This window comes from Oncorhynchus keta, chromosome 11, assembly GCF_023373465.1.
Source record: "Oncorhynchus keta strain PuntledgeMale-10-30-2019 chromosome 11, Oket_V2, whole genome shotgun sequence".
Lineage (NCBI taxonomy): Eukaryota > Metazoa > Chordata > Actinopteri > Salmoniformes > Salmonidae > Oncorhynchus > Oncorhynchus keta.
This window is the reverse complement of record NC_068431.1, coordinates 6,624,423-6,649,422: the sequence shown is the minus strand read 5'-3', so window position 1 is coordinate 6,649,422 and position 25,000 is coordinate 6,624,423. Positions and strand designations below refer to the sequence as shown.

Sequence of the window (25,000 nt, the reverse complement as noted above, 5' to 3'; positions counted from 1 at the left end):
TCTCTCTCTCTCTTATTTGTCTCTCTCTCTCTCTCTCGTTCTCGTTCTCTCTCGTTCTCGTTCTCTCTCGTTCTCGTTCTCTCTCTCGTTCTCTCTCGTTCTCTCGTTCTCTCTCTCGTTTCTCTCTCTCGTTTCTCGTTCTCCCTCTCGTTCTCCCTCTCGTTTCTCTCTCGTTCTCTCTCTCGTTCTCTCTCTCGTTCTCTCTCTCTCGCGTTCTCTCTGTCTCGCGTTCTCTCTGTCTCGCGTTCTCTCTCTCTCTCGTTCTCTCTGTCTCGCGTTCTCTCTTTCGTTCTCTCTCTCGTTCTCTCTCTCGTTCTCTCTCGTTCTCTCTCTAGTTCTCTCTCGTTCTCTCTCTCTCTCTCGTTCTCTCTCGTTCTCTCTCTCTCTCGTTCTCTCTCTAGTTCTCTCTCGTTCTCTCTCTAGTTCTCTCTCGTTCTCTCTCTCTCTCTCGTTCTCTCTCTCTCTCTCGTTCTCTCTCGTTCTCTCTCTAGTTCTCTCTCGTTCTCTCTCTCTCTCGTTCTCTCTCTCTCTCGTTCTCTCTCTCTCTCTTTGCTCTTGCCTAATCTCTCTTTCTCTCCTACACACTGTCTGTTTGGAGAGGCAGCCACAATTTACTAGTCTTTTGTTGGCATATAAGACCTTTCTTAAAGATCATTTAAGGTTTCTACATGAAATAGATATGACTGTAACCTTTGAACACAGTGTTTGTGTGTTGTATGTAATGAATTTGACAATTGTAAAGACCTATCTGTATGTGACTGTTACTGTGTAGTAGTTTAGGAGCGTACTGTGTAGTAGTTTAGGAGCGTACTGTGTACTGTGTAGTAGTTTAGGAGCGTACTGTGACTGTGTTTTGTGTAGTAGTTTAGGAGCGTACTGTGTTCTGTGTAGTAATTTAGGAGCGTACTGTGACTGTGTAGTAGTTTAGGAGTGTTACTGTGTTCTGTGTAGTAGTTTAGGAGCGTACTGTGACTGTGTAGTAGTTTAGGAGCGTACTGTGTAGTAGTTTAGGAGCGTACTGTTACTGTGTAGTAGTTTAGGAGCGTACTGTGTACTGTGTAGTAGTTTAGGAGCGTACTGTGACTGTGTAGTAGTTTAGGAGCGTACTGTGTAGTAGTTTAGGGAGCGTACTGTGACTGTGTAGTAGTTTAGGAGCGTACTGTGTAGTAGTTTAGGAGCGTACTGTTACTGTGTAGTAGTTTAGGAGCGTACTGTGACTGTGTAGTAGTTTAGGAGCGTACTGTGTACTGTGTAGTAGTTTAGGAGCGTACTGTGTACTGTGTAGTAGTTTAGGAGCGTACTGTGACTGTGTAGTAGTTTAGGAGCGTACTGTGTACTGTGTAGTAGTTTAGGAGCATACTGTGACTGTGTAGTAGTTTAGGAGCGTACTGTGTACTGTGTAGTAGTTTAGGAGCGTACTGTGTACTGTGTAGTAGTTTAGGAGCGTACTGTGACTGTAGTAGTTTAGGAGCGTACTGTTACTGTGTAGTAGTTTAGGAGCGTACTGTGGCTGTGTACTGTGTAGTAGTTTAGGAGCGTACTGTTACTGTGTAGTAATTTAGGAGCGTACTGTGACTGTCACTGTGTAGTAGTTTAGGAGCGTACTGTGACTGTGACTGTGTAGTAATTTAGGAGCGTACTGTGACTGTGTAGTAATTTAGGAGCGTACTGTGACTGTGTAGTAATTTAGGAGCGTACTGTTACTGTGTTCTGTGTAGTAGTTTAGGAGCGTACTGTTACTGTGTAGTAGTTTAGGAGCGTACTGTGACTGTTCTGTGTAGTAGTTTAGGAGCTACTGTGACTGTGTTCTGTGTAGTAGTTTAGGAGCGTACTGTGACTGTGTTCTGTGTAGTAGTTTAGGAGCGTACTGTGTTCTGTGTAGTAGTTTAGGAGCGTACTGTGGCTGTGTTCTGTGTAGTAGTTTAGAAGCGTACTGTGACTGTGTACTGTGTAGTAGTTTAGAAGCGTACTGTGTACTGTGTAGTAGTTTAGGAGCTACTGTGACTGTGTACGGTGTAGTAGTTTAGGAGCGTACTGTGTACTGTGTAGTAGTTTAGGAGAGTACTGTGTACTGTGTAGTAGTTTAGAGCGTACTGTGTACTGTGTAGTAGTTTAGGAGCGTACTGTTACTGTGTAGTAGTTTAGGAGCGTACTGTTACTGTGTAGTAGTTTAGGAGCGTACTGTTACTGTGTAGTAGTTTAGGAGCGTACTGTGTACTGTGTAGTAGTTTAGGAGCGTACTGTGTAGTAGTTTAGGAGCGTACTGTGACTGTGTACTGTGTAGTAGTTTAGGAGCGTACTGTGACTGTGTACTGTGTAGTAGTTTAGGAGCGTACTGTGACTGTGTTCTGTGTAGTAGTTTAGGAGCGTACTGTGACTGTGTTCTGTGTAGTAGTTTAGGAGCGTACTGTGACTGTGTAGTAGTTTAGGAGCGTACTGTGACTGTGTAGTAGTTTAGGAGCGTACTGTTACTGTGTAGTAGTTTAGGAGCGTACTGTGTACTGTGTAGTAGTTTAGGAGCGTACTGTGTACTGTGTAGTAGTTTAGGAGCGTACTGTGACTGTGTAGTAGTTTAGGAGCGTACTGTGTACTGTGTAGTAGTTTAGGAGCGTACTGTGACTGTGTAGTAGTTTAGGAGCGTACTGTGTACTGTGTAGTAGTTTAGGAGCGTACTGTGTACTGTGTAGTAGTTTAGGAGCGTACTGTGACTGTAGTAGTTTAGGAGCTGTACTGTGGCTGTGTACTGTGTAGTAGTTTAGGAGCGTACTGTGACTGTGTACTGTGTAGTAGTTTAGGAGCGTACTGTGACTGTGTTCTGTGTAGTAGTTTAGGAGCATACTGTGACTGTGTTCTGTGTAGTAGTTTAGGAGCGTACTGTGACTGTGTAGTAGTTTAGGAGCGTACTGTGTCTGTGTAGTAGTTTAGGAGCGTACTGTGACTGTGTACTGTGTAGTAGTTTAGGAGCGTACTGTGACTGTACTGTGTAGTAGTTTAGGAGCGTTCTGTGACTGTGTAGTAGTTTAGGAGCGTACTGTTACTGTGTAGTAGTTTAGGAGCGTACTGTTACTGTGTAGTAGTTTAGGAGCGTACTGTGTACTGTGTAGTAGTTTAGGAGCGTACTGTGTACTGTGTAGTAGTTTAGGAGCGTACTGTTACTGTGTAGTAGTTTAGGAGCGTACTGTGTACTGTGTAGTAGTTTAGGAGCGTACTGTGTAGTAGTTTAGGAGCGTACTGTGTAGTAGTTTAGGAGCGTACTGTGACTGTGTACTGTGTAGTAGTTTAGGAGCGTACTGTGACTGTGTAGTAGTTTAGGAGCGTACTGTTACTGTGTAGTAGTTTAGGAGCGTACTGTTACTGTGTAGTAGTTTAGGAGCGTACTGTGTACTGTGTAGTAGTTTAGGAGCGTACTGTGACTGTGTTCTGTGTAGTAGTTTAGGAGCTACTGTGACTGTGTTCTGTGTAGTAGTTTAGGAGCGTACTGTGACTGTGTAGTAGTTTAGGAGCCGTACTGTGGCTGTGTAGTAGTTTAGGAGCGTACTGTGACTGTGTACTGTGTAGTAGTTTAGGAGCGTACTGTGACTGTACTGTGTAGTAGTTTAGGAGCGTTCTGTGACTGTGTAGTAGTTTAGGAGCGTACTGTTACTGTGTAGTAGTTTAGGAGCGTACTGTTACTGTGTAGTAGTTTAGGAGCGTACTGTGTACTGTGTAGTAGTTTAGGAGCGTACTGTGTACTGTGTAGTAGTTTAGGAGCGTACTGTGTACTGTGTAGTAGTTTAGGAGCGTACTGTTACTGTGTAGTAGTTTAGGAGCGTACTGTGGCTGTGTACTGTGTAGTGGTTTAGGAGCGTACTGTGTAGTAGTTTAGGAGCGTACTGTGTTCTGTGTAGTAGTTTAGGAGCGTACTGTGTAGTAGTTTAGGAGCGTACTGTGGCTGTGTACTGTGTAGTAGTTTAGGAGCGTACTGTGACTGTGTAGTAGTTTAGGAGCGTACTGTGTAGTAGTTTAGGAGCGTACTGTGTTCTGTGTAGTAGTTTAGGAGCGTACTGTTACTGTGTAGTAGTTTAGGAGCGTACTGTGACTGTGTAGTAGTTTAGGAGCGTACTGTGACTGTGTAGTAGTTTAGGAGTGTTACTGTGACTGTGTAGTAGTTTAGGAGCGTACTGTTACTGTGTAGTAGTTTAGGAGCGTACTGTTACTGTGTAGTAGTTTAGGAGCGTACTGTGACTGTGTAGTAGTTTAGGAGCGTACTGTGACTGTGTAGTAGTTTAGGAGCGTACTGTGACTGTGTAGTAGTTTCGGAATGTTACTGTGACTGTGTAGTAGTTTAGGAGCGTACTGTTACTGTGTAGTAGTTTAGGAGCGTACTGTGTAGTAGTTTAGGAGTGTTACTGTGTTCTGTGTAGTAGTTTAGGAGTGTTACTGTGTTCTGTGTAGTAGTTTAGGAGCGTAGTGTTACTGTGTAGTAGTTTAGGAGCGTACTGTGACTGTGTAGTAGTTTAGGAGCGTACTGTTACTGTGTAGTAGTTTAGGAGCGTACTGTGTAGTAGTTTAGTAGCGTACTGTGTAGTAGTTTTGGAGTGTTACTGTGTTCTGTGTAGTAGTTTAGGAGTGTTACTGTGTTCTGTGTAGTAGTTTAGGAGCGTACTGTGATCTGTGTAGTAGTTTAGGAGCGTACTGTTACTGTGTAGTAGTTTAGGAGCGTACTGTGACTGTGTACTGTGCAGTAGTTTAGGAGTGTACTGTGTAGTAGTTTAGGAGCGTACTGTGTTCTGTGTAGTAGTTTAGGAGCGTACTGTGTTCTGTGTAGTAGTTTAGGAGCATACTGTTACTGTGTTCTGTGTAGTAGTTTAGGAGCGTACTGTGTTCTGTGTAGTAGTTTAGGAGCATACTGTTACTGTGTTCTGTGTAGTAGTTTAGGAGCGTACTGTGACTGTTCTGTGTAGTAGTTTAGGAGCGTACTGTGACTGTGTAGTAGTTTAGGAGCTACTGTGACTGTGTAGTAGTTTAGGAGCGTACTGTGACTGTGTAGTAGTTTAGGAGCGTACTGTGACTGTGTAGTAGTTTAGGAGTGTTACTGTGACTGTGTAGTAGTTTAGGAGCGTACTGTTACTGTGTAGTAGTTTAGGAGCGTACTGTGTAGTAGTTTAGGAGTGTTACTGTGTTCTGTGTAGTAGTTTAGGAGTGTTACTGTGTTCTGTGTAGTAGTTTAGGAGTGTTACTGTGTTCTGTGTAGTAGTTTAGGAGTGTTACTGTGTTCTGTGTAGTAGTTTTGGAGCGTAGTGTTACTGTGTAGTAGTTTAGGAGTGTTACTGTGTTCTGTGTAGTAGTTTAGGAGCGTACTGTGTAGTAGTTTAGGAGTGTACTGTGTAGTAGTTTAGGAGTGTTATTGTGTTCTGTGTAGTAGTTTAGGAGTGTTATTGTGTACTGTGTAGTAGTTTAGGAGTGTTATTGTGTACTGTGTAGTAGTTTAGGAGCGTACTGTTACTGTGTAGTAGTTTAGGAGCGTACTGTGTAGTAGTTTAGGAGTGTTACTGTGTTCTGTGTAGTAGTTTAGGAGCGTACTGTGTAGTAGTTTAGGAGTGTTATTGTGTTCTGTGTAGTAGTTTAGGAGTGTTACTGTGACTGTGTAGTAGTTTAGGAGTGTTACTGTGACTGTGTAGTAGTTTAGGAGCGTACTGTGACTGTGTAGTAGTTTAGGAGTGTTACTGTGACTGTGTAGTAGTTTAGGAGCGTACTGTTACTGTGTAGTAGTTTAGGAGTGTACTGTGTTCTGTGTAGTAGTTTAGGAGTGTTATTGTGTTCTGTGTAGTAGTTTAGGAGTGTTACTGTGTTCTGTGTAGTAGTTTAGGAGTGTACTGTGTAGTAGTTTAGGAGTGTACTGTGTAGTAGTTTAGGAGTGTTATTGTGTACTGTGTAGTAGTTTAGGAGTGTTATTGTGTACTGTGTAGTAGTTTAGGAGTGTTACTGTGTTCTGTGTAGTAGTTTAGGAGCGTACTGTGTAGTAGTTTAGGAGCGTACTGTGACTGTGTAGTAGTTTAGGAGTGTTACTGTGACTGTGTAGTAGTTTAGGAGTGTTACTGTGACTGTGTAGTAGTTTAGGAGTGTACTGTGTTCTGTGTAGTAGTTTAGGAGTGTACTGTGTTCTGTGTAGTAGTTTAGGAGTGTTACTGTGTTCTGTGTAGTAGTTTAGGAGTGTTCTGTGTAGTAGTTTAGGAGTGTTACTGTGTTCTGTGTAGTAGTTTAGGAGTGTACTGTGTTCTGTGTAGTAGTTTAGGAGTGTTATTGTGTTCTGTGTAGTAGTTTAGGAGTGTTACTGTGTTCTGTGTAGTAGTTTAGGAGTGTACTGTGTAGTAGTTTAGGAGTGTACTGTGTAGTAGTTTAGGAGTGTTCTGTGTAGTAGTTTAGGAGTGTTACTGTGTTCTGTGTAGTAGTTTAGGAGCGTACTGTGACTGTGTAGTAGTTTAGGAGCGTACTGTGACTGTGTAGTAGTTTAGGAGTGTTACTGTGTTCTGTGTAGTAGTTTAGGAGTGTTACTGTGTTCTGTGTAGTAGTTTAGGAGCGTACTGTGACTGTGTAGTAGTTTAGGAGCGTACTGTGACTGTGTAGTAGTTTAGGAGTGTTACTGTGACTGTGTAGTAGTTTAGGAGTGTTACTGTGTTCTGTGTAGTAGTTTAGGAGTGTTACTGTGACTGTGTAGTAGTTTAGGAGTGTACTGTGTAGTAGTTTAGGAGTGTTCTGTGTAGTAGTTTAGGAGTGTTACTGTGTTCTGTGTAGTAGTTTAGGAGTGTTACTGTGTTCTGTGTAGTAGTTTAGGAGCGTACTGTGACTGTGTAGTAGTTTAGGAGCGTACTGTGACTGTGTAGTAGTTTAGGAGTGTTACTGTGTTCTGTGTAGTAGTTTAGGAGTGTTACTGTGTTCTGTGTAGTAGTTTAGGAGCGTACTGTGACTGTGTAGTAGTTTAGGAGTGTTACTGTGACTGTGTAGTAGTTTAGGAGTGTTACTGTGTTCTGTGTAGTAGTTTAGGAGTGTTACTGTGACTGTGTAGTAGTTTAGGAGTGTTACTGTGTTCTGTGTAGTAGTTTAGGAGTGTACTGTGTAGTAGTGTAGCAGTGTTATTGTATTAAGGAATGTGTAAAGGCCTAACGTGTGTGTGTTTGTTCCTCTCCCCCAGGTCAAGCTGGTGCAGCACACATACTCGTGTCTGTACGGGACGTTCCTGTGTAACAACGGGCGGGAGAGAGAGGTCCGCAACATCCACAACCGCACCTGCTCCGTCTGGTCTCTGCTCCGCTCCGGCAACAAGAACTTCCAGAACTTCCTCTTTATCCCCGGGCATGATATGGTACCCACTACTGTCTCCTCTCCTCTCCTGTCCTCTCCTCTCCTCTCCTGTCCTTCTCTTCTCCTCTCCTCTCCTCTCCTCCTCTCCTGTCCTCCTCTCCTCTCTCTCCCTCTCCTCTCTTCTCCTGTCCTCTCTTCTCCTCTCCTGTCTTCTCCTCTCCTGTCTTCTCTCCTGTCTCCTCTCCTGTCTTCTCCTCTCCTGTCTTCTCCTCTCCTGTCTTCTCCTCTCTCTTCTCTCTCCTCCCCTCTCCTCCCTCTCCTCTCCTCTCCTCCTCTCTCTCTTCTCTTCTCTTCTCTTCTCTCTCTCTTCTCTTCTCTCCTTTCTCCTCTCTTCTCCTGTCCTGGTTATTAACAGAGGGATCAGGTGTGCTTCACATGTCACAGTAGCAAAAAAATATGACCCTCTTTGGAAAGGTGAGACTCTCTCCAGCACGTTTTGCTCTAGGAACGCCGAACAGGCCTCACAAGACTCTTCTGAAGGTCCCCTGGTACTAGTTGAAAACATGAATGGAATTATATATGGAGACTGTTTAGTAGCAACCAAAAAAATAAGGGTTTAAATACATATTAATCACAAGTATTTCCTGGGTTTTTTTCTCACATCTCTCAGATATAGGACAGACACTTCAGAAACAAACTTTCTTTCCTCCTCCACCAAACTTTACAGTTGGCACTATGCATTCGGGCAGGTAACGTTCTCCCGGCATCCGCCAAACCCAGATTCGTCCGTCGGACTGCCAGATGGTGAAGCGTGATTCATCACTCCAGAGAACGCGTTTCCACTGCTCCAGAGTCCAATGGCGGCGAGCTTTACGCCACTATAGCCGGCTGCTCGGCCATGTAAAACCCATTTAATGAAGCAATTTTTTTTACGCGCTTCAACGCTTGGCGGTCACGTTTGTGAGCTTGTGTGGCCTACCACTTCGCGGCGTAGCCGTTGTTGCTCCTAAACGTTTCCGTCTTCACAATAACAGCAGTTGACCGGGGAAGCTCTAGCAGGGCAGAAATTTGACGAACTGACTAGGTGGAAAGGTGGCAACCTATGAGAGTGCCACGTTGAAAGTCACCAAGCTCTTCTGTACGGGCCATTCTCATGCCAATGTTTGTCTATGGAGATTGCATGGTTGTATGTTTGCTTTTATACACCTGTCAGCAACAGATGTGGCTGAAATAGCCAAATCCACTCATTTGAATGGCTGTCCACATACTTGTGGACATGTAGTGTATATCAGCAACATTTTAAATGGCTTTACTGAGACAAAATGTTATTTGTGTTTGTTTTTTTTATTGACCTCTGACCTCTGCTCCTACCTGTCCCCTGTGTCCAGGTGTTGCAGCCGGTGTGCCACACCCGGGCCCTGCAGCTGTGGACGGCCGTCTACCTACCCACCTCCTCCCCCTGCACCTCTGCCGAGGACGCCATGGAGCTCTACCTGTCCCCCAGCATACAGGGAGACGAGCTCACCTCACGTTCCCTGGACAGGTGGGGCTGTCCACATTCTCTATATTCTTCTCTCTCTGTCCACTCTCTCTATTCTTCTCTCTGTCCACTCTCTCTATTCTTCTCTCTGTCTACTCTCTCTATTCTTCTCTCTCTCTGTCCACTCTCTCTATTCTTCTCTCTCTGTCCACTCTCTCTATTCTTCTCTCTGTCCACTCTCTCTATCCACTCTCTCTATTCTTCTCTCTCTGTCCACTCTCTCTATTCTTCTCTCTCTGTCCACTCTCTCTATCCACTCTCTCTGTCCACTCTCTCTGTCCACTCTCTCTATTCTTCTCTCTCTGTCCACTCTCTCTATTCTTCTCTCTCTGTCCACTCTCTCTATTCTTCTCTCTGTCCACTCTCTCTATTCTTCTCTCTCTGTCCACTCTCTTTATTCTTCTCTCTCTCTGTCCACTCTCTCTATTCTTCTCTCTCTCTGTCCACTCTCTCTATTCTTCTCTCTCTCTGTCCACTCTCTCTATTCTTCTCTCTCTCTGTCCACTCTCTCTATTCTTCTCTCTCTGTCCACTCTCTCTATTCTTCTCTCTCTCTGTCCACTCTCTCTATTCTTCTCTCTCTGTCCACTCTCTCTATTCTTCTCTCTCTCTGTCCACTCTCTCTATTCTTCTCTCTCTCTCTGTCCACTCTCTCTATTCTTCTCTCTCTCTGTCCACTCTCTCTATTCTTCTCTCTCTCTGTCCACTCTCTCTATTCTTCTCTCTCTGTCCACTCTCTCTATTCTTCTCTCTCTCTCTGTCCACTCTCTCTATTCTTCTCTCTCTCTCTGTCCACTCTCTCTATTCTTCTCTCTCTCTCTGTCCACTCTCTCTATTCTTCTCTCTCTCTCTGTCCACTCTCTCTATTCTTCTCTCTCTCTCTGTCCACTCTCTCTATTCTTCTCTCTCTCTCTGTCCACTCTCTCTATTCTTCTCTCTCTCTCTGTCCACTCTCTCTATTCTTCTCTCTCTCTCTGTCCACTCTCTCTCTATTCTTCTCTCTCTCTCTGTCCACTCTCTCTATTCTTCTCTCTCTCTCTGTCCACTCTCTCTATTCTTCTCTCTCTCTCTGTCCACTCTCTATTCTTCTCTCTCTCTCTGTCCACTCTCTATTCTTCTCTCTCTCTCTGTCCACTCTCTCTATTCTTCTCTCTCTCTCTGTCCACTCTCTCTATTCTTCTCTCTCTGTCCACTCTCTCTATTCTTCTCTCTCTCTGTCCACTCTCTCTATTCTTCTCTCTCTGTCCACTCTCTCTATTCTTCTCTCTCTCTGTCCACTCTCTATTCTTCTCTCTCTCTCTGTCCACTCTCTCTTCTTCTTCTCTCTCTGTCCACTCTCTCTATTCTTCTCTCTCTCTGTCCACTCTCTCTATTCTTCTCTCTCTCTGTCCACTCTCTCTATTCTTCTCTCTCTCTGTCCACTCTCTCTATTCTTCTCTCTCTCTCTGTCCACTCTCTCTATTCTTCTCTCTCTCTCTGTCCACTCTCTCTATTCTTCTCTCTCTCTCTGTCCACTCTCTCTATTCTTCTCTCTGTCCACTCTCTCTATTCTTCTCTCTGTCCACTCTCTCTCTATTCTTCTCTCTGTCCACTCTCTCTATTCTTCTCTCTCTCTCTCTGTCCACTCTCTCTATTCTTCTCTCTCTCTGTCCACTCTCTCTATTCTTCTCTCTCTGTCTCTTAGTGTATTTGTAAAACCATTGACTTAATTATATCGCCTTGTATCTCTTGAGCTCTTGTCTTTTCAAGGATTTATTTGAGTTATTGATTTAAGGATTTACTCACGGTGGTGGTAAATCAAGATGAACAGGCTCATGGTGAAAACTGCATGTGGGGCTCTGTATCTACAGCTCTAGTGTTTTTAGAAAAGGCTCCTCAACCATAAGACTGCTAAACAATGAGTCAAATGGCCACCCAGACTATTTACATTGACACTCTATTTGTTTAGTACACTGCTGCTACTCGTTGTTTATTATCTATGCATAGTCACTTCACCCCTACCTACATGTGGTACAGAAGGGAAGGTCACCTGCCTGCCCTCTAGTGGTACAGCAGGGAAGCTCACCTGCCTGCCCTCTAGTGGTACAGCAGGGAAGGTCACCTGCCTGCCCTCTAGTGGTACAGCAGGGAAGCTCACCTGCCTGCCCTCTAGTGGTTACAGAAGGGAAGGTCACCTGATTTAATGAAGCTCCACCACTCATTAACTTGAGATTTGTATTTATACCCCTCTGTGCAGGCTTCCTAAGACTCGCTCCATGGACAACCTGGTGTCTGCCTTTGAGAACGGAGTGGCCCTCACCCGCACCTCCAGCGACCCCAACCTCAACAAGCACTGTCAGGAGGGCCGTACTGCCCATGGCCTGGAGCCTATGTCTTCTGTAGGAGGAGGGGCCGCACCCGACAGCCCGAGGACGTCAGCCCTGACACGGGATTGGAAAGCGACGACTCGGAGGTGGAGCCTGTCACTCAGACTCCTCCTACCACACCCGTGGAGATGGAGCAGAGGGAAGAGGGCTTCGAGGAGGCGGAGATGAGAGAGGAGATCTGTCTCACCACCCAGCCCCTCCCCCCATCGCTCTGGAGCAGGGCAACCCCCACTTCCCCCTCTCCCCCTGCTCACACCCCTCCTCCACCAGGCCCTCTCCCAGACCACTAACCCCCAGTTCCTCCCCCTCGACAGCCACATCAGACGGCTGACAGTCACTCCAGGACTGCCTCAGTCACTACCCGTCCCGCCTACATACCATCACCACCTGCCTGGAAGGGCCCGCTACCGGCAGCCGTTCTGAACGGGCCTATCCCCAACGGCCTCCAGAACGCCCCCTCCGCTTCTGCAGAGCTGCTGGCACTCGAGCAGCTAGTTCCCACGTTCCCTACGGCCATGGAGAACTCCACCGAGACGATCACGGACGAAGCAGAGGTCCCACCAACACTGCCCCCTAGAATCAGAGAAAGTCTAGGCCAGCCCAAAGCCACAGAATGGGCCTTACCCGAGACCCAGGGAGAGGAGAGAGAGGGGAAGAGGACCGAGAGTATGAGTGGTAGAAACTTAGTGCCTCTGAGAGAGTGTGTGGTAGCAGTCCCAACATCAAAAGCAGCAGCATCCTCCGCCTCCACAGTGCCCCCTGTTGACAACAGCCAGGCTGTGGCATTGCGACGCCCGGTCTCCCAGAACCAACTGCGTGTCAGTGAGGAGCTGTCTCTGCTGGGCTCTCACTGGGACAGTGTCCAGGGCATGGTCCAGTCTGCCTGCAGCACTGCGGCCAGCCACTCTGGCCTCTCAGCCAACCTCTCGTCAGGCTTCTGTCGTGCCCTCCAGCCCACGGCCTACCAGAGCCGACGCCTGGCTGGCAAGCTACTGCGCACCCAGGGCATGGCCGTGCCTAACGGGGGTTGGCAGTACGGCCGAAGGGAGAGGGAGGTTCGCTCCTCGGCTCCAGCCCCAGTCGGCTCCAGCCCTGTCAAGTCAGGGTCCAGCTGGCTCTCTGCAGTCAGAAGCAGCTCGGGCTACGCTGCCATCATGGGCCCAACCACCACCAGCTCACCCCCAACCTTTTCAACCTGCCAACTCCTCCCAACCTCCCCTTGCTCCTCAGCCTCCCCCAGCCCCACCCGCCTACCTGGATGATGATGGTCTGCCGGTACCTGTGGACGCCGTGCAGCAGCGCCTCAGGCAGATGGAGGCGGGGGTATAAACAGGAAGTGGAGGTGCTGAGAAGCCAGGTGCGCCAGCTGCAGATGAGGCTGGAGAGGAAACAGTACAGCACGCCGCCTTCCGAGCCAGACGTCGACTACGAGGACGACATTGTGAGTAGCTACTTGAACAGTACCTCAATGTGTTATCACTGTGTTGTGAAAGGATATGCATGTAGGTCATTACTAAATACTTCATAATTATACTCGCCACGTCTCCCTCCCTCCCTCCCTCCCTATCATCTCCCTCCCTCTCGCCACGTCTCTCTCCCTCCCTCTCGTCTCCCTCCCTCCCTATTTGTCTCTCCCTCCCTTTATCGTCTCCCTCCCCTCCCTATCGTCTCCCTCCCTCCCTATCGTCTCCCTCCCTCCCTATCGTCTCCCTCCCTCCCTATCGTCTCCCTCCCTCCCTTATCGTCTCCCTCCCTCCCCCTCTCCCTATCGTCTCCCTCCCTCCCTATCGTCTCCTCCCTCCCTATCGTCTCCTCCCCCCTCTATCGTCTCCCTATCGTCTCCCTCCCTCCCTATCGTCTCCCTCCCTCCCTATCGTCTCCCTCCCTCCCTATCGTCTCCCTCTCTCACGCCACGTTTCCCCCTCCCTCCCTCCCTCTCGCCCACGTCTCTCTCCCTCACGCCACGTCTCCCTCCCTCCCTCTTCGCCTCGTCTCCCTCCCTCCCCTCTCGCCACGTCTCCCTCCCTCCCTCTCGTCTCCCTCCCCCTCTCGTCTCCCCCTCCCTCTCCGTCTCCCTCCCTCCCTCTCGCCACGTCTCCCCCCCCCCTCTCGTTTCTCCCTCCCTCTCTGTCTCCCTCCCCTCCCTTATCGTCTCCCTCTCTCTCGCCACGTTTCCCTCCCTCCTCTCGCCACGTCTCCCTCCCTCCCTCTCGCCCGTCTCCCTCCCTCCCTCTCGTCTCCCTCCTCGTCTCCCTCCCCCTCCCTCTCGTCTCCCTCCCCCTCCCTCTCGTCTCCCTCCCTCCCTCCCTCTCGTCTCCCTCCCTCCCTCTCGTCTCCCTCCTCCCTCTCGCCACCCACCCTCCCTCTCGCCACGTCTCCTTCCTCCCCTCTCGCCACGTCTCCCTCCTCTCGCTCTCGTCTCCCTCTCTCGTCTTTGTCTCCCTCCCTCTCGTCTCGTCTCCTCCCTCCCTCTCGTCTCCCTCCTCCTCTTCGTCTACCCCCTCCCTCCCTCTCGTCACCCTCCCTCCCTCTCGTCACCCTCCCTCCCTCTCGTCACCCTCCCTCCCTCTCGTCACCCTCCCCTCCCTCTCGTCACCTCCCCCCTCCCTCTCGTCTCCCCTCCCCCTCCCTCTCGTCTCCCTCCCCCCTCCCTCTAGTCACCCTCCCTCCCTCTCGTCTCCCTCCCTCCCTCTCGTCACCCTCCCTCCCTCTCGTCTCCCTCCTCCCTCTCGTCTCCCTCCCTCCCTCTCGTCACCCTCCCTCCCTCGTCACCCTCCCTCCCCTCTGGTCACCCCCCTCCTCCTCTCGCCTCCCTCCCTCCCTCTCGTCTCCCTCCCTCTCGTCTCCCTCCCTCCCTCTCGTCACCCTCCCTCCCTCTTCACCCTCCCCTCCCTCTCGTCACCCTCCCTCCCTCTCGTCACCCTCCCTCCCTCTCGTCACCCTCCTCCCCTCTCATCACCCTCCCTCCCTCTCCACACCCTCCTCCCTCTCGTCACCCTCCCTCCCTCTCGCCACCCACCCTCCCTCTCGCCACGTCTCCCTCCTCTCGTCTCCTTCCCTCCTCTCGCCTATGTTCCTCTCATCTCGTCTCCCTCCCTCTCATCTCGTCTCCTCCCTCCCTCTCGTCTCCCTCCCTCCCTATCGTCTCCCTCTCTCTCGCCACGTCTCCCTCCCTCCCTCCCTATCGTCTCCCTCTCTCTCGCCACGTCTCCCTCCCTCCCTCTCGCCACGTCTCCCTCCCTCCCTCCCTCCCTCCCTCCCTCCCTATCGTCTCCTCTCTCGCCACGTCTCCCTCCTCCCTTTATCGTCTCCCTCCTCCCTCCCTATCGTCTCCCTCTCTCGCCACGTCTCCCTCCCTCCCTCCCTCGCCCACGTCTCCCTCCCTCCCTCACGCCACATCTCCCTCCCTCCCTCCTCACGCCACGTCTCCCTCCCTCCCTCTCGCCTCCTCCCTCCCTCTCGCCACGTCTCCCTCCCTCCCTCCCTCCCTCTCGTCTCCTTCCCTCCCTCTCGTCTCCCTCCCTCCCTCTCGCCACGTCTCCTTCCCTCCCTCTCGTCTCCCTCCCCCTCCCTCTCGTCTCTCCCCCCCTCCTCTCGCTACCCACCCTCCCTCTTCCACGTCTCCTTCCCTCCCTCTCGCCACGTCTCCCTCCCTCTCGCCACGTCTCTCCCCCTCTCGTCTCCCTCCCTCTCGTCTCTCGTTTCTCCCTCCCTCTCGTCTCCTTCCCTCCCTCTCGCCACGTCTCCCTCCCTCTCATCTCGTCTCTCCCTCTCGTCTCCCTCCCTTCGTCTCCCTCCCTCTCGTCTCGTCTCCTCCCTCTCGTCTCCCTCCCTCTCATCTCGTCTCCCCTCCCTCTCGTCTCCCTCCCTCCCTCTCGTCTCCTCCCTCCCTCCTCTCGTTTCCCTCCCTCCCCTCTCGTCACCCTCCCTCCTCTCGTCTCCCCTCCCTCCCCTCTCGTTTCCCTCCCTCCCTCTCGTCACCCTCCCTCCCTCTCGTCACCCTCCCTCCCTCCCTCCCTCTCGTCACCCTCCCTCCCTCCCTCTCGTCTCGTCACCCTCCCTCTCATGTTGACCTGTGTCCTCTCCGTCTCCAGACTTGTCTGCGTGAGTCAGACGACAGTGATGAGGAGGACAGTCTGTCAGACCACAGCGAGGACCGTTTCTCAGAGGGCAGCTGGGACAGAGTGGAGCAGAAGGACACAGAGGTCAGCGTTCCTCATAGTCTACTGCAGGTTTCTCTCTCTACTGCTTCTTATATATAACCATACCCCAATACCCCACCAGCCCAATACCATACCCCAATACCCCACCAGCCCAATACCATACCCCAATACCCCACCAGCCCAATACCATACGCCAATACCCCACCAGCCCAATACCATACGCCAATACCCCACCAGCCCAATACCATACCCCAATACCCCACCAGCCCAATACCATACCCCAATACCCCACCAGCCCAATACCATACCCCAATACCCCACCAGCCCAATACCATACCCCAATACCCCACCAGCCCAATACCATACCCCAATACCCCACCAGCCCAATACCATACCCCAATACCCCACCAGCCCAATACCATACCCCAATACCCCACCAGCCCAATACCATACGCCAATACCATACCCTAATACCCCACCAGCCCAATACCATACCCCAATACCCCACCAGCCCAATACCATACCCCAATACCCCACCAGCCCAATACCATACCCCAATACCCCACCAGCCCAATACCATACCCAATACCCCACCAGCCCAATACCATACCCCAATACCCCACCAGCCCAATACCATACCCCAATACCCCACCAGCCCAATACCATACCCCCAATACCCCACCAGCCCAATACCATACCCCAATACCCCACCAGCCCAATACCATACCCCAATACCCCACCAGCCCAATACCATACCCCCAATACCCCACCAGCCCAATACCATACGCCAATACCCCACCAGCCCAATACCATACCCTAATACCCCACCAGCCCAATACCATACCCCAATACCCCACCAGCCCAATACCTAACCACAATACCCCACCAGCCCAATACCATACCCTAATACCCCACCAGCCCAATACCATACCACAATACCCCACCAGCCCAATACCATACCTCAATACCCCACCAGCCCAATACCATACCCAATACCCCACCAGCCCAATACCATACCCCAATACCCCACCAGCCCAATACCATACCCCAATACCTCACCAGCCCAATACCATACCACAATACCCCACCAGCCCAATACCATACCCCAATACCCCACCAGCCCAATACCATACCCCAATACCCCACCAAATCAAATCAAATCAAATCAAATTTATTTATATAGCCTTCGTACATCAGCTGATATCTCAAAGTGCTGTACAGAAACCCAGCCTAAAACCCCAAACAGCAAACAATGCAGGTGTAAAAGCACGGTGGCTAGGAAAACTCCCTAGAAAGGCCAAAACCTAGGAAGAAACCTAGAGAGGAACCGGGCTATGTGGGTGGCCAGTCCTCTTCTGGCTGTGCCGGGTAGAGATTATAACAGAACATGACCAAGATGTTCAAATGTTCATAAATGACCAGCATGGTCGAATAATAATAAGGCAGAACAGTTGAAACTGCAGCACCAGCCCAATACCACCCAATACCCCACCAGCCCATACCATACCCCAATACCCCACCAGCCCAATACCATACCCCAATACCCCACCAGCCCATACCATACCCCCAATACCCCACCAGCCCAATACCATACCCCAATACCCCACCAGCCCAATACCATACCCCAATACCCCACCACCACGATACCATACCCCAATACCCCACCAGCCCGATACCATACCCCAATACCCCACCAGCCCGATACCATACCCCAATACCCCACCACCACGATACCATACCCCAATACCCCACCAGCCCGATACCATACCCCAATACCATACCCCAATACCCCACCAGCCCAATACCATACCCCCAATACCCCACCAGCCCAATACCATACCACAATACCCCACCAGCCCAATACCATACCACAATACCCCACCACCACGATACCATACCCCAATACCCCACCACCACGATACCATACCACAATACCCCACCAGCCCAATACCATACCCCAATACCCCACCAGCCCAATACCATACCACAATACCCCACCACCACGATACCATACCCCAATACCCCATCACCACGATACCATACCCCAATACCCCATCACCTAGCCCCCTAAACCCAATACCCCACCACCTAGCCCCCTAAACCCACTACCATACCCCAATACCCCATTACCTAGCCTCCTAACCCCAATACCCCACCCCCTAACCCCAATACCCCACCACCTAGCCCCCTAACTCCAATACCTCACCACCCCAATACCTACCTCCAATACCCCGCCACCTAGCCCCCTAACCCCAATACCCAATCACCTAGCCCTTAACCCCAATACCTAACTCCAATACCCCAACACCTAGCCCTAATACCCCAACACCCCAATACCCCACCACCCCAATACCAAACCCCCAATACCCCACCACCTAGCCCCCTAACTCCAATACCCCACCACCTAGCCCCCTACCCCCAATACCCCACCACCCCAATACCCCACCACCTAACCCCAATACCCCACCACCTAGCCCCTAACCCCAATACCCTACAACCCCAATACCCCAACACCTAGCCCCTAACCCCAATACCCTATCCCAATTACCCACTATCTAGCCCCCTAACCCCACCACCTAGCCCCTAACCCCAATACCCCAACACCTAACCCCAATACCCCACCACCTAGCCCCTAAATCCAATACCCAACACCTAACCCTAATACCCCACCACCTAGCCCCTAATCCCAATACCCCAATACCTAACCCCAATACCCCACCACCTAACCCCAATACCCCACCACCTAGCCCCTAATCCCAATACCCCACCACCTAGCCCCTAACTCCAATACCCCAATACCTAACCCCAATACCCCACCACCCCAATACCTAACCCCAATACCCCACCACCCCAATACCTAACCCCAATACCCCAATACCTAACTCCAATACCCCAACACCTAGCCCCCTAACCACAATACCTAAAACCTAACACCCCACCACCTAGCCCCCTAACCCCACTACCTAGCCCCAATACCCAACACCACCACCTAGCCCCCTAATCCCATCACCTAGCCCCCTAATCCCAATATCAAACCCCAACACCCCACCACCTAGCCCCTAACCCCAATACGTAACCCCAACACTGGCCCCTAACCCCAACACCTAGCCCCATTACCCAACCCCTCCACCTAGCCCCTAATCCCAACACCTAGTCCCAATACCTAACCCCAACACCTAATCCCCACACCTGGCCCCTAACCCTAATACCTAACCCCAACACCCAACCCCTAATCCCAATACCCATTACCTAGCCCCTAACTCCAACACCTAATCCCAACACCCTACCACCTAACCATCTAATCCCAACACCCTAATCCTAACCCCTAATCCCAATACCCAACCCCTAATCCCAACACCTAGCCTCCTAACCCCAATACCTAACCCCCAACACCTAACCCCTAACCCCAACAGCTAGCCCCAATACCCAACCCTCCACCTAGCCCCCTAATCCCAACACCTAGCCCCAATACCTAACCCCAACACCTAATCCCAACACCTAGCCCCTAACCCCAATACCTAACCCCAACACCCAACCCCTAATCCCAATACCCATTACCTAGCCCCCTAACCCCAACACCTAATCCCAACACCCTACCACCTAACCATCTAATCCCAACACCCTTAATCCTAACCCCCTAATCCCAATACTCCAACCCCTAATCCCAACACCTAGCCTCCTAAACCCAATACCTAACCCCTAACACCCAACCCCTAACCCCAACACCCATTACCTAGCCCCCTAACCCTAACACCTAATCCCAACACCCTACCACCTAACTCCCTAATCCCAACACATAGCCCCTAACCCAATACCTAACCCCAACACCCAACCCCTAACCCCAATACCTAACCCCAACACCCAACCCCTAACCCCAATACCTAACCCCAACACCCAACCCCCTAATCCCAATACCTAACACCCAACCCCTAATCCCAATACCCATTACCTAGCCCCCTAACCCCAACACCCTACCACCTAACTCCCTAATCCCAACACATAGCCCCCTAACCCCAATACCTAACCCCAACCCCCTAATCCCAACACCTAATCCCTACCTCTAACCTTATACTACATTGAACACTACAGCCCCTCCCACTCTCCTTTTACCTTTCTGCCCCAGATACCCATCTGCCGCACACTGTTCTAATGTGTGTGTGTGTGTGTGTGTGTGTGTGTGTGTGTGTGTGTGTGTGTGTGTGTGTGTAGGTCACGAGGTGGGTGCCTGATCACATGGCCTCTCATTGTTTCAACTGTGACTGTGAATTCTGGATGGCCAAGAGACGTCATCACTGCAGGTTTGTTAAGCGTCAATCAAGAAGTAGAGATGTCCCTAGATGAGAGATGTCCCTAGATGGGATGTCTCTAGATGAGAGATGTCCCTAGGTGAGAGATGTCCTAGATGAGAGATGTCTCTAGATGAGAGATGTCTCTAGATGAGAGATGTCCCTAGATGAGAGATGTCCTAGATGAGAGATGTCTCTAGATGAGAGATGTCTCTAGATGAGAGATGTCCTAGATGAGAGATGTCTCTAGATGAGAGATGTCTCTAGATGAGAGATGTCCCTAGATGAGAGATGTCTCTAGATGAGAGATGTCTCTAGATGAGAGATGTCCTAGATGAGAGATGTAGATGAGAGATGTCTCTAGATGAGAGATGTCTCTAGATGAGAGATGTCTCTAGATGAGAGATGTCTCTAGATGAGAGATGTCCTAGATGAGAGATGTCTCTAGATGAGAGATGTCTCTAGATGAGAGATGTCTCTAGATGAGAGATGTCTCTAGATGAGAGATGTCTCTAGATGAGAGATGTCTCTAGATGAGAGATGTCTCTAGATGAGAGATGTCTCTAGATGAGAGATGTCTCTAGATGAGAGATGTCTCTAGATGAGAGATGTCTCTAGATGAGAGATGTCTCTAGATGAGAGATGTCTCTAGATGAGAGATGTCTCTAGATGAGAGATGTCCCTAGATGAGAGATGTCCCTAGATGAGAGATGTCTCTAGATGAGAGATGTCTCTAGATGAGAGATGTCTCTAGATGAGAGATGTCTCTAGATGAGAGATGTCTCTAGATGAGAGATGTCTCTAGATGAGAGATGTCTCTAGATGAGAGATGTCTCTAGATGAGAGATGTCTCTAGATGAGAGATGTCCCTAGATGAGAGATGTCCCTAGATGAGATGTCTCTAGATGAGAGATGTCTCTAGATGAGAGATGTCCTAGATGAGAGATGTCCCTAGATGAGAGATGTCTCTAGATGAGAGATGTCTCTAGATGAGAGATGTCTCTAGATGAGAGATGTCTCTAGATGAGAGATGTCCCTAGATGAGAGATGTCTCTAGATGAGAGATGTCTCTAGATGAGAGATGTCTCTAGATGAGAGATGTCTCTAGATGAGAGATGTCTCTAGATGAGAGATGTCTCTAGATGAGAGATGTCTCTAGATGAGAGATGTCTCTAGATGAGAGATGTCTCTAGATGAGAGATGTCTCTAGATGAGAGATGTCTCTAGATGAGAGATGTCTCTAGATGAGAGATGTCTCTAGATGAGAGATGTCTCTAGATGAGAGATGTCTCTAGATGAGAGATGTCCCTAGATGAGAGATGTCTCTAGATAGGATGAGAGATGTCTCTAGATGAGAGATGTCTCTAGATGAGAGATGTCTCTAGATGAGAGATGTCTCTAGATGAGAGATGTCTCTAGATGAGAGATGTCTCTAGATGAGAGATGTCTCTAGATGAGAGATGTCTCTAGATGAGAGATGTCTCTAGATGAGAGATGTCTCTAGATGAGAGAGATGTCTCTAGATGAGAGATGTCTCTAGATGAGAGATGTCTCTAGATGAGAGATGTCTCTAGATGAGAGATGTCCCTAGATGTCCCTAGATGATGTCCCTAGATGAGAGATGTCCTAGATGAGAGATGTCCCTAGATGAGAGATGTCTGAGAGATGTCCTAGATGGAGATGTCCCTAGATGAGAGATGTCCTAGATGAGAGATGTCCCTAGATGAGAGATGTCCTAGATAGAGATGAGAGATGTCCTAGATGAGAGATGTCCTAGATGAGAGATGTCTCTAGATGAGAGATGTCCCTAGATGAGAGATGTCCCTAGATGAGAGATGTCTCTAGATGAGAGATGTCTCTAGATGAGAGATGTCTCTAGATGAGAGATGTCTCTAGATGAGAGATGTCTCTAGATGAGAGATGTCCCTAGATGAGAGATGTCTCTAGATGAGAGATGTCCCTAGATGAGAGATGTCTCTAGATGAGAGATGTCTCTAGATGAGAGATGTCTCTAGATGAGAGATGTCTCTAGATGAGAGATGTCTCTAGATGAGAGATGTCTCTAGATGAGAGATGTCTCTAGATGAGAGATGTCTCTAGGTGAGAGATGTCTCTAGATGAGAGATGTCTCTAGATGAGAGATGTCTCTAGATGAGAGATGTCTCTAGATGAGAGATGTCTCTAGATGAGAGATGTCTCTAGATGAGAGATGTCTCTAGATGAGAGATGTCTCTAGATGAGAGATGTCTCTAGATGAGAGATGTCCTAGATGAGAGATGTCTCTAGATGAGGAGATGTCTCTAGATGAGAGATGTCTCTAGATGAAGATGTCTCTAGATGAGAGATGTCCTAGATGGATGTCTCTAGATGAGAGATGTCTCTAGATGAGAGATGTCTCTAGATGAGGATGTCTCTAGATGAGAGATGTCTCTAGATGAGAGATGTCTCTAGATGAGAGATGTCTCTAGATGAGATGATGTCTCTAGATGATGAGATGTCTCTAGATGAGAGATGTCTCTAGATGGGATGTCTCTAGATGAGATGTCTCTAGATGTCTCTAGTCTCTAGATGAGAGATGTCTCTAGATGGGATGTCTCTAGATGAGAGATGTCTCTAGATGAGAGATGTCTCTAGATGAGAGTCTCTATGTCTCTAGATGAGAGATGTCTCTAGATGAGAGATGTCTCTAGATGTCTCTAGGATGTCTCTAGATGAGAGATGTCTCTAGATGAGAGATGTCCTAGATGGGATGTCTCTAGATGAGAGATGTCTCTAGATGAGGATGTCTCTAGATGAGAGATGTCTCTAGATGAGAGATGAGAGATGTCTCTAGATGAGAGATGAGAGATGTCTCTAGATGAGAGATGAGAGATGTCTCTAGATGAGAGATGAGAGATGTCTCTAGATGAGAGATGAGATGATGTCTCTAGATGAGAGATGTCTCTAGATGAGAGATGTCCTAGATGAGGATGAGAGATGTCTCTAGATGGGATGAGAGATGTCTCTAGATGAGAGATGTCTCTAGATGAGAGATGTCTAGATAGATGAGAGATGTCTCTAGATGAGAGATGTCTCTAGATGATGAGAGATGTCCCTAGATGAGAGATGTAGATGAGAGATGTCTCTAGATGAGAGATGTGTCTCTAGATGAGAGATGTCTCTAGATGAGAGATGTCTCTAGGTGAGAGATGTCTCTAGATGAGAGATGTCTCTAGATGAGAGATGTCTCTAGATGAGAGATGTCTCTAGATGAGAGATGTCTCTAGATGAGAGATGTCTCTAGATGAGAGATGTCTCTAGATGAGAGATGTCTCTAGATGAGAGATGTCTCTAGATGAGAGATGTCTCTAGATGAGAGATGTCTCTAGATGAGAGATGTCTCTAGATGAGAGATGTCTCTAGGTGAGAGATGTCTCTAGATGAGAGATGTCTCTAGATGAGAGATGTCTCTAGATGAGAGATGTCTCTAGGTGAGAGATGTCTCTAGATGAGAGATGTCTCTAGATGAGAGATGTCTCTAGATGAGAGATGTCTCTAGATGAGAGATGTCTCTAGATGAGAGATGTCTCTAGATGAGAGATGTCTCTAGATGAGAGATGTCTCTAGATGAGAGATGTCCCTAGATGAGAGATGTGTCCCTAGATGAGAGATGTCTCTAGATGAGAGATGTCTCTAGATAGGATGAGAGATGTCTCTAGATGAGAGATGTCTCTAGATGAGGATGAGGAGATGAGAGATGTCTCTAGATGAGAGATGTCTCTAGATGAGAGATGTCTCTAGATGAGAGATGTCTCTAGATGAGAGATGTCCCTAGATGAGAGATGTCCCTAGATGAGAGATGTCTCTAGATGAGAGATGTCTCTAGATGAGAGATGTCTCTAGATAGGATGAGAGATGTCTCTAGATAGGATGAGAGATGTCTCTAGATAGGATGAGAGATGTCTCTAGATAGGATAAGAGATGTCTCTAGATGAGAGATGTCTCTAGGTGAGAGATGTCTCTAGGTGAGAGATGTCTCTAGATGAGAGATGTCCCTAGATGAGAGATGTCTCTAGATGAGAGATGTCTCTAGATGAGAGATGTCTCTAGATGAGAGATGTCTCTAGATGAGAGATGTCTCTAGATGAGAGATGTCTCTAGATGAGAGATGTCTCTAGATGAGAGATGTCTCTAGATGAGAGATGTCCCTAGATGAGAGATGTCTCTAGATGAGAGATGTCTCTAGATGAGAGATGTCTCTAGATGAGAGATGTCTCTAGATGAGAGATGTCTCTAGATGAGAGATGTCTCTAGATAGGATGAGAGATGTCTCTAGATGAGAGATGTCTCTAGATGAGAGATGTCTCTAGATGAGAGATGTCTCTAGATGAGAGATGTCTCTAGATGAGAGATGTCTCTAGATAGGATGAGAGATGTCTCTAGATGAGAGATGTCTCTAGATGAGAGATGTCTCTAGATAGGATGAGAGATGTCTCTAGATGAGAGATGTCTCTAGATGAGAGATGTCTCTAGATGAGAGATGTCCCTAGATGAGAGATGTCTCTAGATGAGAGATGTCTCTAGATGAGAGATGTCTCTAGATGAGAGATGTCTCTAGATGAGAGATGTGTCCCTAGATGAGAGATGTCTCTAGATGAGAGATGTCTCTAGATGAGAGATGTCTCTAGATGAGAGATGTCTCTAGATGAGAGATGTCTCTAGATGAGAGATGTCCCTAGATGAGAGATGTCTCTAGATGAGAGATGTCTCTAGATGAGAGATGTCTCTAGATGAGAGATGTCTCTAGATGAGAGATGTCTCTAGATGAGAGATGTCTCTAGATGAGAGATGTCTCTAGATGAGAGATGTCCCTAGATGAGAGATGTCTCTAGATAGGTTGAGAGATGTCTCTAGATAGGATAAGAGATGTCTCTAGATGAGAGATGTCTCTAGATGAGAGATGTCTCTAGATGAGAGATGTCTCTAGATAGGATGAGAGATGTCTCTAGATAGGATGAGAGATGTCTCTAGATAGGATGAGAGATGTCTCTAGATAGGATAAGAGATGTCCCTAGATAAGAGATGTCTCTAGATAAGAGATGTTTCTAGATAGGATAAGAGATGTCCCTAGATAAGAGATGTCTCTGGATAAGAGATGTCTCTAGATAAGAGATGTTTCTAGATAGGATAAGAGATGTCACTAGATAAGAGATGTCTCTGGATAAGAGATGTCTCTGGATAAGAGATGTCTCTGGATAAGAGATGTCTCTGGATAAGAGATGTCCCTGGATAAGAGATGTCTCTGGATAAGAGATGTCTCTGGATAAGAGATGTCTCTGGATAAGAGATGTCCTGGATAAGAGATGTCCCTGGATAGAATAAGAGA

At 48.6% G+C, this 25,000-nt stretch overlaps 1 protein-coding gene across 7 annotated transcripts in view; it reads left to right on the top strand.

Annotated features, from left to right (window-relative positions):
- LOC118382693 (myotubularin-related protein 4-like) overlaps window positions 1–25,000 on the top strand; it is a 125,222-nt gene that overhangs the window by 86,216 nt on the left and 14,006 nt on the right. For 2 of the 7 annotated variants that reach the window (XM_052529312.1, XM_052529314.1), the window contains 3 exons: window positions 7,172–7,342; window positions 8,670–8,824; window positions 11,057–11,404. The exons of 2 other annotated variants lie outside the window; for them this stretch is intronic. In XM_052529312.1, coding sequence (XP_052385272.1) covers window positions 7,172–7,342; window positions 8,670–8,824; window positions 11,057–11,354 — 624 coding nt within the window. In that variant the 3' untranslated portion in view covers window positions 11,355–11,404. Of the gene's footprint in view, window positions 1–7,171; window positions 7,343–8,669; window positions 8,825–11,056; window positions 11,405–25,000 lie in introns of those variants that run through there. 3 more of the 7 variants (XM_052529309.1, XM_052529311.1, XM_052529308.1) reach the window with 2 other exon arrangements.